Source organism: Mandrillus leucophaeus, unplaced genomic scaffold, assembly GCF_000951045.1.
Source record: "Mandrillus leucophaeus isolate KB7577 unplaced genomic scaffold, Mleu.le_1.0 Scaffold166, whole genome shotgun sequence".
NCBI classification, from domain to species: Eukaryota; Metazoa; Chordata; class Mammalia; order Primates; family Cercopithecidae; genus Mandrillus; species Mandrillus leucophaeus.
In genome coordinates this window covers 2,921,949-2,937,067 of record NW_012101654.1, presented here as the reverse complement: position 1 = coordinate 2,937,067, position 15,119 = coordinate 2,921,949, and the positions used below count along the sequence as shown (strand labels likewise).

Sequence of the window (15,119 nt, the reverse complement as noted above, 5' to 3'; positions counted from 1 at the left end):
ACACCGAACTCAGGGTCTAACCTCAGGCAGCGCTACCCAAGCTCACTTCGCGGCACCCACTCAGCAGGCACCACAGCACCGTTCCCGAGTCAGCGGCTTCACACAGCACCCTTGCCGACCAGAAGCAACAAAGTGGTGTCTGTGTTTTCTACACACATGCACGCATGCACACACACACACGTGTGCACACTTTGACAGCTCAGCTCAACACAACAGGGCTAAGGAAAAAGACTGGAAACTATGCCATGAAAGGAACATGTTAAAAGAAATCTTCCCCAGCTGTTGAAGGGAAGGGCAGGGCGGACAACATCACAAGGGGACATTTAAGTTTTTTCATGACCTACCTGAAGCCCTGGCTGCTCCCAGAACAGTGGAACGGAGCCTCTGATCTGGACAAAAGATGACACTCCATCGTCCATGTAAATCGTCTGTGGCACAAGGAAACAGAAAGGGAAAGGTATTCTTCAATGAAACCGAATGTCCTGGGCTGGGTAACGGGATCCGGCCGCCTGTGACCCGACACCAGCCAGAATGAAGGGCGGACGGTGGACTCCGGCGTCCTCTGCTCCCCCACCCGACATGGCTGGCAGTGCGCCCTGACCTCTGGCCAGGTGCTGGGTGGGTATACTGGCTGTCGACCAGCCTCTGAGGAGGGGGTCTGCTGGGGGTTGGGGCCTCCCAGGGTCTCCGGGAATTCACACTTCTAGGGCACAACCTTATCACCAACCTGAAAATCTCAGCAACAGCCCTCCGCCGCCCCCTGTATGAACAGAAGCCGATGTGCTCTGGAATGTAACCTTCCTTAGAGCCCTCTATTTTTACCTTGGCAAATAGCTAAGCAGCAGAGAGCTATGAGAAAAGGACTGAATGAAATAAAATGCACCAGTGATAGCCAAAAGACCTCGCTGACTGTGCTAGCCGGTCTTGTACTTGACAATACAAGACTCAACTTGACCTCATACTTGGTCCTGGCCCTGCCCCACTGTGTTCTTAAAACACCACTCGGTTAACACACACAACACGGTTTCCACAAGCTTCCAGTGTGACAGCACCTGTGGAGAAAGAAATGATCCTTACACTTTAAGACATCTATCTCCTCCCCACCCACACATACAGCTATTTCAGAGTGTGCCTGCAGGCCTCCAATGACGCTGGAGTGCAAGGGAGTTTTAAAAGGACAAGAAGTACGATCCTGAGCGCCAGCAGGGGCAGGCGGCGGCACTTATCAGATGCGGGGCCTTTATCTGTGCAACTCTAGCCTGGTCTGGCAGGGTGGCCCGGGCGCTGCTGTGGTCCTTGCCTTTCCTCACCGCCCTGCTCCCTTACAGGGTAGCTTTCCATACGGGCAAGATCACGCTCAGATCACGCAGGAATGAGTCATTCTGCAGTGGAGGACCTGAAAATTAGAGCCACTGTTTCCCTGGACCACAGGAATAACAGGAGCCTGGTATCTACGTTGTCAAACTAGAATTCTATCCTTTAATCTCCAAAGGGAAAAAGCGTGCGTTAAGAACTTGCTGTCTGTTTCCAGGTATTGAGTACCAGCAAAGTTGTTATACTCCATTCTTCTACTAACAAAACAGAATAAAATAGCAGGTTGCTTGAACGGCTGCAGACATAGTTGGCTACCATGAAATTAGGTATACACAATTGACTGACGTGTGTGCCCTGCAGAGGCCCAGGTTCCTGGAAAAGAAACCAACTAGGCCAACATTTGTATGTAAAGACAATGTTTAACAATATCCAGGCCGGGCACGGTGGCTTACGCCTATACTCCCACCACTTTGGGAGGCCAAGGTGGGAGGCTGGCTTGAGCCCAAAAGTTCAAGACCAGCCTAGGTAATAAAGTGAGACCCCCATCTCTACAAAAACAATTTTTAAAAAGTTAGCTGGGTATGGTGGAATATGCCTGTAGTCCCAGCTACTCAGGAGACTGAGGCAAGATCACTTGAGACCAGGAGGACAAGGCTGCAGTGAGCTATGACTGCACCACTGCACTTCAGCTGGGGCAAGAGAGCGAGATCCAAAAACCACCAAACAACAACAAAAACCAATGCCCACGATCTATTTACGCTGAGGAATGTCTCCCTTCACTCTGACTGCCATGTGCTAACAATGCCACTTCCAGCATCATACCACACTCCTCCCAAGCTGAGAATTGCCCAGAACCAGCTTCTGAAAACACCGAGGGTCATCAGTGCTCTGTATGCCCCTCCCTGCCCACACTGGAGCAAGAAGAAAGTTTTCCATCCCGTCCTCCACAGGGAAGCAGGCGACATCTGCACCCCATCCTATCACCAGGACTGCCTTCTTTGTTCCCAAGGCGATGGGCATAACTAGACCGTCAAATGCAGGTGATCCGTTTCCATTCTGGGTGAACAACTTTTAACACCAGTGAAGAAGTGATGTCTCACCTCACAGATGCCATTTTGACAGAGGGCTCTTGGGGTGGGGAGGCAGGACAGAGAGTGGAAGCAGGAGAGAAAGTGGGCTCTGGTATTAGCACAAGTTGGGTCTGACTGCCACTTTGCAAACTCCCATTTGCCCAGCAGGGTGGCCCTGGGCACATTACTTAGCCATCCTCAGCCTTGGTTTCCCTCTCTCTACAGGAAGTTCATGTCACCTTGAGCACAGAGAAGGGATGAGCTCTGAGGAGTAAGTGAGGGGGTGTAGTCCCAGCAGAGTAGCCACTCAAAAACAAAGCTGTTTTCTCTTCCCCAGAGGCACTGACGCTATGAGTATGCACAAGGGCACCTGCTGGCGTCGGAGAGAGTTTGGGCCCTGGGAGGAAGGAGGGATACAAGAAGGAACAGACAAGACGTGGGAGGGAGACCAGGAAGAGCAGTGGGGCCACGTAAGGAAAAGACGGAGGCCCATGCCAGTGCTGTGATGAGGCCAGGCCAGTGCCTAGATCCCAGACTGAGCAGCCGGAGGGCGACCCTGAGTGACGCTTCCAGAGCAGTGGGAACAGAAACCTAATGCCCATAAAAAGAGAGGGACGAGGCAGGAAAACTCACAGGTGTGCATATACCTTCTATCTGAAAGGCTTTCTGCTGACCTTCTACTTCCGGATACAGTGTCTACAAACCAATTATCTCCAAGTCTGCATTCCTGGGAGGACACGCAGTCATCCTAACCTCCCTGAATGAGTCAGTGGCCTTATCTTGAAGAGCCAAATATTTATCTTACATCTTTTTTTTTTTAATAGACTGAGGGGACTTTTTGTCTTGTTTTTCTGTGTGGTGAGTCAGCACTGCAGAGCAAGCCCACCAGCTATGACTCAGCAGAGCCAAAAAGACTCAAGGCTTCCTCCCAAGGAGGCTGAGATGCTATCTACACATGCACACAACATGTGTGCGTGCACACACACAACACATGCACCACCCACATACATGTGTATACAACATACAAATGCACACACTGCACACATACACATGACAAACACACGGCACACACGCCACACACATGCCTACACAAACGCACATGACACATACAACATGTACAACACATAAATGCACATACCATGCACACACTGTGCACATACAACCCGCGCACACACACACACAGCCTGCCTTGGGGAAGGAAGATTAATTATTTATTCCTCCTAAGAAACATGTTAAACCAAAGCAAAAGCGGAGGGTGCCACAGGGCCCCCCTTTTCTGGCTCCCTGAGAATTAATTCCTGAGAAGCTGATCCACCTGCCAAGAATCTCCACCACAGGGAGCCAGTCTGCTCCCGGTCCGGTCCTACCATTTGTTTGCCAGACGATGACCGCATCGCTGTGCGCACGCTCCACTAATGGCCAGCAGGCCCGGCTGGGGGATCCTGTTTCCTCTGCAGGGGCCCTAGGCCAGTGTGACCTGCGGGCGGCACCACAAGGGGCTGACCTGCCTCCCCAGCACAGTCCTTCCTACTGGAGGCTCAGCACTCATTTCCTCAAAGTTGCTCCCTGCACCCTGGGGCGAGGCCACCGAGACGCAAAGCCTGCCACTTCCTCAGCTGTCAGTTGGACGGGGAGGCCACGCTGTGCTACCAGAATGAGTCTACCCGACTCTGTCCATAGGAGCATGGTAAAGGTCTTCAGAAGCATCAGACAGTCTGCTCCGGTACCATAAGCAAAGCTGCGAGATGCATATAGAGGGCTCATGACACGGTCCCAACACAGGCCCTCAGCTGTGACTTTGCAAACTCAAGGGGGTAGGATGTGCCAGGCTCCCCGAGGGACCTCCCCAGAATCCCAGCAAATCACTGGCATCTGAAATAGGTGAATCTCAGCAGGGTCCCAGGCAGATTCCCCTGCAGACCAGGCAGCCCAATCCTCACAGGGCTGCTTGCCTGAGCTCAGCGAGGACCTGCAGGCCGAGCCTTGCTCCATTCTCCCAACTCATCCTAGAAGAACCGTCCTCAGCAGGCGGCTGCGGAGCCAGGGAGTGCCGCGGGGCTGCCACTTCACGGGAGCATATTAACTGTGCGTTCCACTTAAAGATGTGTTTTGTGTTTTAAAAACGAACTTAGATCAACCTAAGCATCTGTACTGCTATCAAGTGACATAAAAATATTCAGTGACTCCAGAGACAGAAAGCGAGGGGTTCCCTTGGCATATACAAGTGAGGCAACATGAGTTTCTTGCTTTTGAGGAACAGTCACTTCCCTGCAGCCATCTCTGCTCCTCCTGCCTCCATAATGTTTTAGAAAAGGGGCTGTCACACCTGTGTTGTTTGGCTTGGAGGAATGCTCACCCCCCACCAGGCCCGTGTCCTGGTCCCATGTGTGCAGGAAGCATGAACCCTCTCTGCTCCTCCGGTTCACCTGTGTTTCTTTCTGCTCCATGCCCCTCCTGCCTGGGCTGCGTGCAGCACACGCTTCTCCTGCCCTGGCTCTGCGGTGCTTCCCCTCGCCCTCCAGGCAGGGGTCACTAGCTGAACACCACCTATCACAAGTACCACCTGGAGGAAGGGCAGCAGCGCCTGCCAGGGCCAGCTTCACCTGTCCCACTCCTGCTGTGCCCCCGTTACACCACCACTGCCTCCCCGTGCCCACCTGCCCAGGAGCAGAGCCTGGGACCTGGCAGGCTCAGTCAGGCTTTGCTGAAGGCCCACGCGGACAACCCTGGACTCAGCGCTGGGAAGTGATGGCTCCCATTCCTGGGTAGCCAGGCTGTCCGGGGTCTCCGATGGATGGGCCAGCCCGGGCACCTCCAGGCTCATCAGCACAGCCTGAAACATAAGCACCCAACCAAGAGCTACTGTGGGTGCAGGGCCACCTTCCCAGGGCCCCGCTATGCGTCTCTTGTTAACAAAGTCACTGGGGTAAAGTTATGCTCTCTAGGTGGGGCAGGGGCAGCGTCCGCAGCTGCTGCATCCATGGGTGAGCGGCAGGTGGTGGTGCCCAGCTGTCTGTCAATCACTGCTGCTCCTGGGCATGAGGTTGGGTGGGGACTTCATGGACAGCAGCCCTGTCTAGCCCAGAGGATGAAAAGGGACAAAAACCACACACTAGGAAGCCCACAAAGACTTATGGGAGCCAAGAAATCCCTCCCCAGCCCCGACAAGGGAGGTGGAGGCAATGTCAGCAGCATCGGGCTGTACCCCAGGAGCTGGAAGGGCAGGCTGTTCACATCTCTACGGCCTTGCCAGGCCACCCGAGGTGGGAGATTCAGGAGATGTGGGGGCAAGATCCCTGCCTCTGAGCTCTAACAAGCAAGCTGGCAACACAGGAGACAAACGCCAGTCAGCAGGCACGCGACACGACGTGGCTGGAGCCAAGGCCCACCCTGGTCTGTGGCAGGGCTTGCTGGTCTATAAAAGTGAGAAAGCAAAGATGGCAGCGAGAGTTCTCACCGGGCCACTAGGCGCTGCCTATAAAGCACAGTCCTCTAACAGGAGCTGGCATCCGCATCCCAGGGTGAGCTGTGCCCCTTCCAAAACCCATATGGTGAAGTCCCAACTCTAGTACTTCAGAGCTTGTTTGGAAATAGGGTTTTTGCAGAAGTAACGGGTTAAGATGAGGACAGCTGGAGTAGGGTGGGTCCCTGATCCAGTATAACTGGAGTCCTGGAGAGACACAGGCAGAGGAGGACACATGAAGACGGAGGCAGAGATGGAGAGATGCTTGCCAGGGACCACCAGGAGCTGGGAGCAGTGCTCGGAAGGGTCCTCCCTGGGGGGCTTCGAAGAGACAGCGGCCCTGCCGACACCTGGACTGCAGACTTCCAGCCTCCAGAACTGGGAGAGAATAAGTGTGCGTTTTCAGCCACCCAGTTTGGGGTACTTTATTACGGGCAGTCCCAGGACACTCACGCAGTTTGCTTTCATTTTCCGTGTTAGAATGTCTAGTGCTTTAGGAAGGACAGTGATGCTAAAGGACAGTGGTTCCCAGGGACTTACTTGATGAGATGCAATAAATGAGACCCCAAGTCTTAAAATACTGGTTGAAATCCAAAACCAGTATTTTAAATAAAAGTTAAAAATAAAAGGAAAGTAGTAACGAAGTGGGGCAGGGAAGGGACTCTCTCCATGCAGACATCAGCCAGAAAAGAGGAAACCACCCGGCTGGGCCACAGCTTCTCTCTCTCTCCTCTTTTTACACATTTAACTTTTATTTTAAGTTCAGGGGTACATGTGAAGGTTTGTTACACAGGTAAACTCATGTCATGTGGGTCTGTTGTACAGGTTATTTTGTCACCCAGGTATTAAGCCTAGTAGCACCCATTAGTTATTTTTCCTGATCCTTTCCCTCCTCCCACCCGCCATCCTCCACCCGCTGATAGGCCCCAGTGTGTGTTGTTCCCCTCTTTGTATCCGTGTGTTCTCATCATTTAGCTCCCACTTGTGAGAACGTGTGGTGTTTGGTTTTCTGCTCCTGCCTTAGTTTGCTTAGGGTAATGGCCTCCAGCTCCATCCATGTTGCTGCAAAGGACATGATCTCATTTCTTTTTTATGACTGCATAGTATTCCATGCTGTATACGCACCACATTTTCTTTATCCAGTCTACCACCGATGGACATTCAGGTTGATTCCACGTCTTTGCTATTGTGAACACGTCTCTGAGGAATCACCACACTGTTTTGCACAATGGTGGAACTAATTTACACTCCCACCAACAGTGTGTAAGCGTTCCTTTTTCTCTGCAACCTTGCCAGCATCTGTTACTGACTTTTTAATAATAGGCATTATTGTGTGAGGAGGTATCTCATTTCACATAAGTCAAATAATATTCACACAAGTCAAATAATAGCCATTTGACTTGTGTGAGGGGGTATCTCATTGTGGTTTTGATTCTCATTTCTCCAATGATCAGTGATGTTAAGCTTTTTTCCATGATTGCTGGCCGCATGTGTGCCTTCTTTTGCAAAGTGTCTGTTTATGTCCTTTGCCCAGTTTTTAATGTTTTTTTTTCTTGGTAATTTGTTTAAGTTCCTTATAGATGCTGGGTGTTAGACCTTTGTCAGATGCATAGTTTGCAAAAATGTTCTCCCTTTCTGTAGGTTGTCTGTTCACTCTGTTGATAGTTTCTTCAGCTGTGCAGAAGCTCTTTAGTTTGATTAGATCCACAATCCTCAAAATAATAAGAGCCATCTATGACAGACCCACAGCCAACATCATACTGAATGGGCAAAAGCTGAAAACCAGCACAGGACAAGGATGCCCTCTCTCACCGCTCCTATTTAACATATTAATAGTAGTAGAAGTTTTGACCAGGGCAATCAGGCAAGAGAAAGAAATAAAGGGTATCACAATAGGAAGAGAGGAACCAAACTATCCCTGTTTGCAGACATGATTCTTTATCTAGAAAACACCATAGTCTCAGCCCAAAAGCTCCTTAACCTGATAAACAGCTTCAGCAAAGTCTCAGGATACAAAATCAGTACACCAACAACAATCAAGAAGAGAGCCAAATCAGGAACACAATCCCATTCACAATTGCCATGAGAAGAATAAAATACCTAGCAATACAGCTGATGAGGGAGGTGAAAGATCTCTATAATGAGAATTACAAAACACTGCTCAAAGAAATTGGAGATGACACAAATGAAAACACATTCCGTGCTCGTGGATAAGAAGAATCAATATAATTAAAATGGCCATAATGCCCAAAGCAATTTATGGATTCAAAGCTATTCCTATTAAACTACCAGTGATATTCTTCATAGAACTAGAAAAAACTATTTTAAAATTCATATGGAACCAAAAAAGAGCCCAAATAGCCAAGACAATCCTAAGCAAAAAGAACAAAGCTGGAGGCATCACACCTCCTGACTTCAAAATATACTACAGGGCTATAGTAACCAAAGCAGCATGGTACTGGTACAAAAACAGATACATAGACCAATGAAACAGAACAGACAACCCAGAAATAAGGCCGTACACCTACAACTATCTGATCTTCAACCAACCTGACAAAAACAAGCAATGGGGAAAGGATTCCTTATTCAATAAATCGTGCTTGGATAACTGGCTAGCCATATTTGGAAGACTGAAACTGGACCCCTTCCTTATACCATATACAAAAATCAAGTCAAGGTGGGTTAAAGACTTGAATGTAAAACCCAAAACTATAAAAACCCTGGAAGACGACCTAGGCAATACCATTCTAGACATAGGAACAGTCAAAGACTTCGTGATGAAGATGCCAAAAGCAATCTCATTTTTAACCAGATATTTATGTAACAGCCTCGTTGATATCCACATTGCAGACATTATGAGCAGAATTGCAGCTGCTGCCCATGTTAGGGCCCCTGCTCCGATGTTCCTCCGAGTGAGGACTCTGAGAGGAGCCTCCTCCCATCTCCATACCCACCCCTCTGAACACTGGAGCAGGCAGAAAGTCCCACATAGTAAAGGCAGGTGCTCAAACCTATGCTGGATTAAAGTGGCCAAAGTCCGCATAAGGCATTCCTCTCACAGCAGCGGCAGTGAGAAGGGACGCAAAGCCACACCTTCACTCAGTAAACACAGGGCACTGAGCTTGCCCTGGCAGGAGTATTGTACATGTGCCTTCCAGGGCTTTCCTTTCTTACGGCTTACGCCACTGGTATTCCACATGGTGGCCTTATCTTACAGATTGCAAGTTAGAGCAAAAATTAAAAAGTTGTAAGACAGCATCTCTGGGAATGAGAACAGAATTTAGAAAAAACTTCAGGAGAAACTAAGCAGATGGCTATATTCTAGGGGAGCGGATGGGAGCGGCTGCTTAACACGCAGATTTCACAACTCTAGGGTGCTAATACTGGCTTCCAGGAGAAGCTTCAGTTGATTTAGAATAAAAAATAATGGTTTCTTCTTTCATCTCCCATTGTATTGATCTACTTATTTGTGTCCTAAAAGAATTTTCAAACCCAATTGGTTCATCTGTCAGCTGCCCTTGGAATAACTGCCCACCTTTCATGACCATGCCAAAAATTCCCGGTTCCTTTTTGTTAAAAATACCTTGGCTAAGCAGCATATTCCCAGCATGAGATGTGAATCAGAAAGGATACATCATGCAAACCAGAGGTCACATTTTCATGCAGAGCCCAATTACACGTGTTGTTCTCTACTTATAGGAGGGAGCCTGATCAGAGACCACTGCAAATACGCCAGGGCCTCTTCTGCCCTAAGTGGAAAGCGCCGTGCAAGAGCTGCAGCCACTCTGAACCATCTGGTGCCACAGATGGGCCTGGGCACTCACCTGCTCTGTCTCCACGAAGTTGGACACATGGCCATCGTCGTTGATGCCACGGGTGTGGAAGCGAGCGCCTGTGCGTTCGCAGCTAACACGAGAGATGAGGCAGGCCTTGGCCTGCTTGTGGGAGGCGTACACGGTGCGAATGGTCACCACTCCGCAGATGGTCTTTAGCAGCCAGTCACAGCAGCTCACCTGGTGCTGCCTCAAGGGCACGTGCAACAGCTGGTTCCTGCAAAACACAGCCCCACACCAATTCCGGTCACCTGACATCCTCCAGTACATGCTGCCTGGACAGCGAGTGTGGCTGAGGAACTGGGGGGCGCACGGTGCAGCATTCTGGGTCAGCAAATGCATGCTGCTCCCCAGTGGACTCTGAACTTCGGCTGTACAGATCTGGGAAGCTCATGTGCTTCAAAGAGATCTCAAATAGCAGGACCACTGTGTCATGTACAGGAGGATGGCCAGGGAGTCCTTTCCCAAAGCTACTATCAGGTCGTCACTGTCGCTAAATGGAAGCAAAGTTGGAGAGAGAGCCAGGGTGCACTTTTCGGGGAATCACAAAGGGGCCTCTGGTTAGCACCGTCGGCCCTACAGTTTTCATCGCAGGCCCCATCGGTAAAACATTAATCATCTTTTGTTATTAAATCATGATAAATAAGTGATTAAAATCGCATTAAATGTGGGAACAGTTAAATTATCCATATATACACACACGTACCGTGAGATGAATATGACGGGAGCACTACAAAGCAATCCAAAATAAATTTTAAAAAGATCCGAGGAAAATAAAATGTAATGAAAGTTCAAGCATTCCCTCTCCATGCCTAGTGGATTGTTCTAGGCTTTGGAGTCCATGATGATAATGACAGGGTGACAGCCGACATTTATCCTGTGCACTAAGTCCCATTCTATGTACTTTGGGGTGGATTAACTCATGTCACCCTTGAAGTGACCCTGTGTGAAAGGTATCATCAGTGACCCCCTTTTACAGATAAAGAAGCTGAGGCACAGAGAAGTGAAGTGCTTGTCTAAGGCCACAAAGCCAGCCAGTGGCGTCATGGAGCTTGGAGCCCGTGTTCTTCACCCTGAGCCTTCCCTGATGGAGCCCTACGTTACCATTTGCACTGGAAAGCGGCCACATTGTTCTCTCATACCCGAGACTGGCTTGGCCCCCTTGCTCCAGCACCCAGGGGACCTGAGTGGTACCATTCTGAGGGCTCATACTCCCTCCCAGGGAGGGGGACCCATCTCCAGGAGATGCCGTCTTACAGGGCACTGAGTGAATCTAGATCACAGTGGCCTACTTGTTTAAAAAAGGCAACACGATTCCTGCCCTTGAGCCTTCCTCAAAGACAGCAGCAGCATTTTCTCATTGCTGGAAATCTGTGCTGTGAGCTCTGATGGGTCCTAGGGGGCTTCTCCAAGCTTCCTGCTCTCAGGTCAGCCTCCCCAACTGTGACCAAAGCCACATGCATCCCTACAGGGAGCACAGCCCGCGTCTGACCCCTTCTGAGGTCGCACGGCCACAGCGCTCCTCTGCTTGAAAAAAGATGATTAGGAAGCATTGCTGTACAAAACCGTATGTCCCTCTTCCAAATCACCCTCTCAAATTTAGATGATAAGCCAGCTTCTGAAACACATATATTAAATCTGCATGTGGCATCAAGGCAAAGCCTCCAGAATATTCCAGAGTCTGCCACCTACACAGCTATGGCCACTGTCACCAGGGCTCAGGAGAAGAAACCTTTTGCCCAGGGGACAACCCTTAAATCAGCCCTGTTTCTAGTGACACTGCCTGGCCCTCTGGCGGGAGGATGGCTCATATCCAGGACCCGCAAAGAGTTTCCTCCCAGGACCTGATTGTACTGGGAGGCAACTGTCAGTGTGATCAATTACCAGCCCAGAAAGATGAGTTCACCCTGCTGCTCACTCTCCCTTACGTGCCAGCCACACTCAGCGTTGACCCCATCTGACTCCTGCTGTGGGTCTCCAGACCTCAGACACTGCGCCACAACAGTGGGGGTTTAGGCGATCAAGCCCAGGACCACGCTGCCTGTGGTGACTCAGTTGTGGTCAGTTCTGGGGGCTCCACCCTGAGCCCAAACACCACGCCCCAGCGTGTTACAGCTGAGGAGGCTGGCGACTTCCTCCTCTCCCTTCAGAAAGGGACACCATGGGGCTCCTCCTTCCCAAGCTCCTCTCAGCCCCCACCTCGTGAATCCCCTTTGCCTCCCTTTGTTAGCACCCCTCACACCTCCAGCCAGAGCTGGCAAAGGGAAGAGAATTTGCAAAGGTGCTGGTGCAATTCAGATCCGCCACGGATCCCCTTGGGGTTCCAAGGACCCTCACTGCTGCTGAGAGCTCTCACCTCTGCTCACCTGACAGTTCTGGTTTAAAATAGGTTCATGGCGTCCACAAAAAGATACCTCATAATACACAGCCCCTCTGTGCCTAAGCTTGGCCACCTTTAGGGGAACATGTAACAGTTCTGGGGCACATGCTTGGCCCTGCACAATGGAACTAGCGATTCACAGAAATGCCACCCCGGAGGCTGCTAATCAACCTGCGGTCTGCAGACAAGCAGCACTGGAAGCTTACTAGAAATGCAGCATCCTAGGCCCAGCCCAGACCTGCGGTCCCAGAATCTGCATTTTTAACGAGATCAGCAGGAGATTCACGATTTTATTATTTATTTTATTTTATTTATTTTGAAATGGAGTCTTGCCCTGTAGCCCTCCAGCCCAAGCTGGAGTGTTTATTTATTTATTTTGAGTGGAGTCTTACCCTGTAGCCCAGGCTGGAGTGCAATGGCATGATCTCGGCTCACTGCAATCTCAGCCTCCTGGGTTCAAGCGATTCTCCTGCCTCAGCCTCCCGAGTAGCTGGGATTACAGGCGTGTACCACCACGCCCGGCTAATTTTTTTGTATCTTTAGTAGAGATGGGGTTTCACCATGTTGGCCAGGCTGGTCTCAAACTGCTGACCTCAGGTGATCCGCCTGCCTCGGCCTCCCAAAGTGCTGGGACTGCAGGTGTGAGCTACCACGCCCAGCCTTGATTCACATTCATTTTGAAGTCTGAGCACATTACTGGTGCCAAATATCCACAATACCAGAGAACCAAAGAGGATGTGGGGGTGGGGAGTGTTGGGATGGACACAGGGATGTGGGGAGGGTCCCCTTCTCCCAGAAGTCAGGAATTCACTTGTGTGGCATCCAAAGCACCAAAGCCAGATGAAAACCTATGGATGCCTCTGGCAAAGGGAGAGAGGCACAAACAGGTCAGAAGTAAACCTCGTAAGTCCTGCCTCAGAGCTGGGAAAACTGATATAGCTTCAAAAGGCAGACACTGGATTCTAAAACATTACATTAAATGAGGTTCATTGGAACCGCTCCCACGGCAGGACTTTCCTCACTTTTGCTTCTTCCTAGCATCTCTAGGCATCAGTGCAAACTGACGGAAACAGCATTATGTCCAGAAAGGGCAACAGATAATTTACATATTTACAGGGTTGTCCCACTCTTGTCTCTGTCCTGCTGTGGAGTGAAAAGCACCAGGAGATCTTAAATATACAGAAATCCAGCTGCCTTCACCTGGGCTCCGGGACTAGTCTTAGTGCATTGCTACAAGTCCCCTTGGGCAGGGTGACTCAGCTTTCCCGTTGACGGGATTGGTTTAGCGTTGTGATTACCAGCTTGGGACCAGGAGCCAGAATGCCTGGGTTCAAATCCTGGCTCTGCCACTTACTAAGTGTGTGGAGTTTGGCAAAATTCCCTCGACTATTCATGCCTCAGTCTCTCTATCTGTAAAATGGGGTAACAGAGCCTCTGTATAATTATTATAAAGGTTTTTATTGTAAGGATGAGTTATTACCAGCAGAGAGATCTTAGCATGGTGACCCGAACACAGTGCTTTATAAACATCAGCTGTAAACAGCTACACACTGGAGGTAACCATAATTGAGAAGACTGAGTGAATCCAGGCAGAAGCACAGAGCTCGGTGCCGGGACTGAGGAAGCACTCGGCAGACGTCGGCTCTTAGATTTTTTACTTATGGAACAGGGTTTCTTTTGTTTGTTTCTTTTGTTTTTTTGAGAAAGAATCTTGCTCTGTCGCCCAGGGTGGAGTGTAGTAGCACCATCTTGGCTCACCGCAACCTCCGCTTCCTGGGTTTAAGCGATTCTCCTGCCTCAGCCTCCCGAGTAGCTGGGATTACAGGCACCTGCCACGACGCCCAGCTCATTTATTTTTTTTTATTTTTAGTAGAGATGGGGTTTCGCCATGTGGGCCAGACTTGTCTCAAACTCCTTACCTCAAGTGATCCACCTGCCTCGGCCTCCCAAAGTGCTGGGATTACAGGCATGAGCCACCATGCCTGGACCAGGTTTCTTTTCCAAATCTACATTGAACACATTCCCTGACGCCAGGGGTCGGGGTGGTAGTGAGTTCAGCGTTAGCTTTCCTCTCACTGTGCTGAGAGCAGGCCTGGGTCCTAACTCTCCAGGGGTGCCCCATAACCCGGGGGTGGTGCAAGTGGAGGTCAAGGCCTCAGGTGCCAACCAGGGCCCACCCTCTGCAGGGGACCCAGGGCCTCACCAGAAGAAGGAGTTCCCCCACTCAGAGCTGTCGTCCCCCTGCTTCTGCGTGCGGACAGTCAAGTCAAAGTGAGAACCATCGTTGGGCCACGAGAAATAGAACACCCCTGAGCTGAGGATTTTCTTCAGAGCTATGAGGCGTTCCTCCTCCTTGGCCTCTTCCTGAAGAGGGTAAAAGTCGGTGGCGGTGATTTTGTAGATTTCAGCATCTGGAATTCTGCCCACAGATGTGCAGCCTGTCACCAACACCAGGAAGCTCAGAGACGTGCCACCTGGAAAGGAAATCAGACAGGAGAGCTCAGGGTTGCAGCCAGTCTGGCCGCCTGGAGCTCCGAGGGGACAAACGGAGCCCAGGTTCAACCGCAGCCAGGAAGGCAACGTCTGTGCACCTGCGACTTCCCACGGCACTGCTCAACTCAATGGCTCAAGAACCTGCCCTGTCCCGTAAGCCTTGGGCAGGACTTCTCAAAGTATGGGACCCTGGCCAGCGGCTCAGCATCTCCTGGGAGCCTATTAGAAATGCAGATTCCTGCTGCCCAGCTGCCTGGGGCTGGGGCAAGCTTTGCTTTAACAAGCCCTCCAGGTGATTCTGATGCCCCCAGGAGTCTGAACATTCCTGGCCTGGAGCCCTTCCAGACCCCCAGGACCTGCCCCCGAAGCCTCTCCAAATCACCTTCCCCAGTGCCTCCTCAGCCACTGCCTTGACTCAGGACCCCTGGCCTGGGGTCTGTCTTCCCCTACTCCGTCAGAGGAGTGGCCTTCCCAAAGCCATCAGATCACAGCCGCTCCGCCCTTCCTTCCTGCACAGCTCCCATTCCCTGCAGGACTGCAACAGAAGCTCCCAAGGCCCTCCCCAC

The 15,119-nt window shown here is 50.8% G+C and overlaps 1 protein-coding gene across 1 annotated transcript in view; it reads right to left on the bottom strand.

The window, feature by feature from the left end:
- The window catches only part of SYNJ2 (synaptojanin 2), a 116,096-nt gene that overhangs the window by 54,799 nt on the left and 46,178 nt on the right, over positions 1-15,119 (bottom strand). Inside the window, exons 3-5 of the mRNA XM_011976439.1 lie at positions 14,264-14,534; positions 9,672-9,897; positions 345-428 (exon numbers count right to left, since the gene is read on the bottom strand). Coding sequence (XP_011831829.1) covers positions 345-428; positions 9,672-9,897; positions 14,264-14,534 — 581 coding nt within the window. The remainder of the gene's footprint in view (positions 1-344; positions 429-9,671; positions 9,898-14,263; positions 14,535-15,119) is intronic.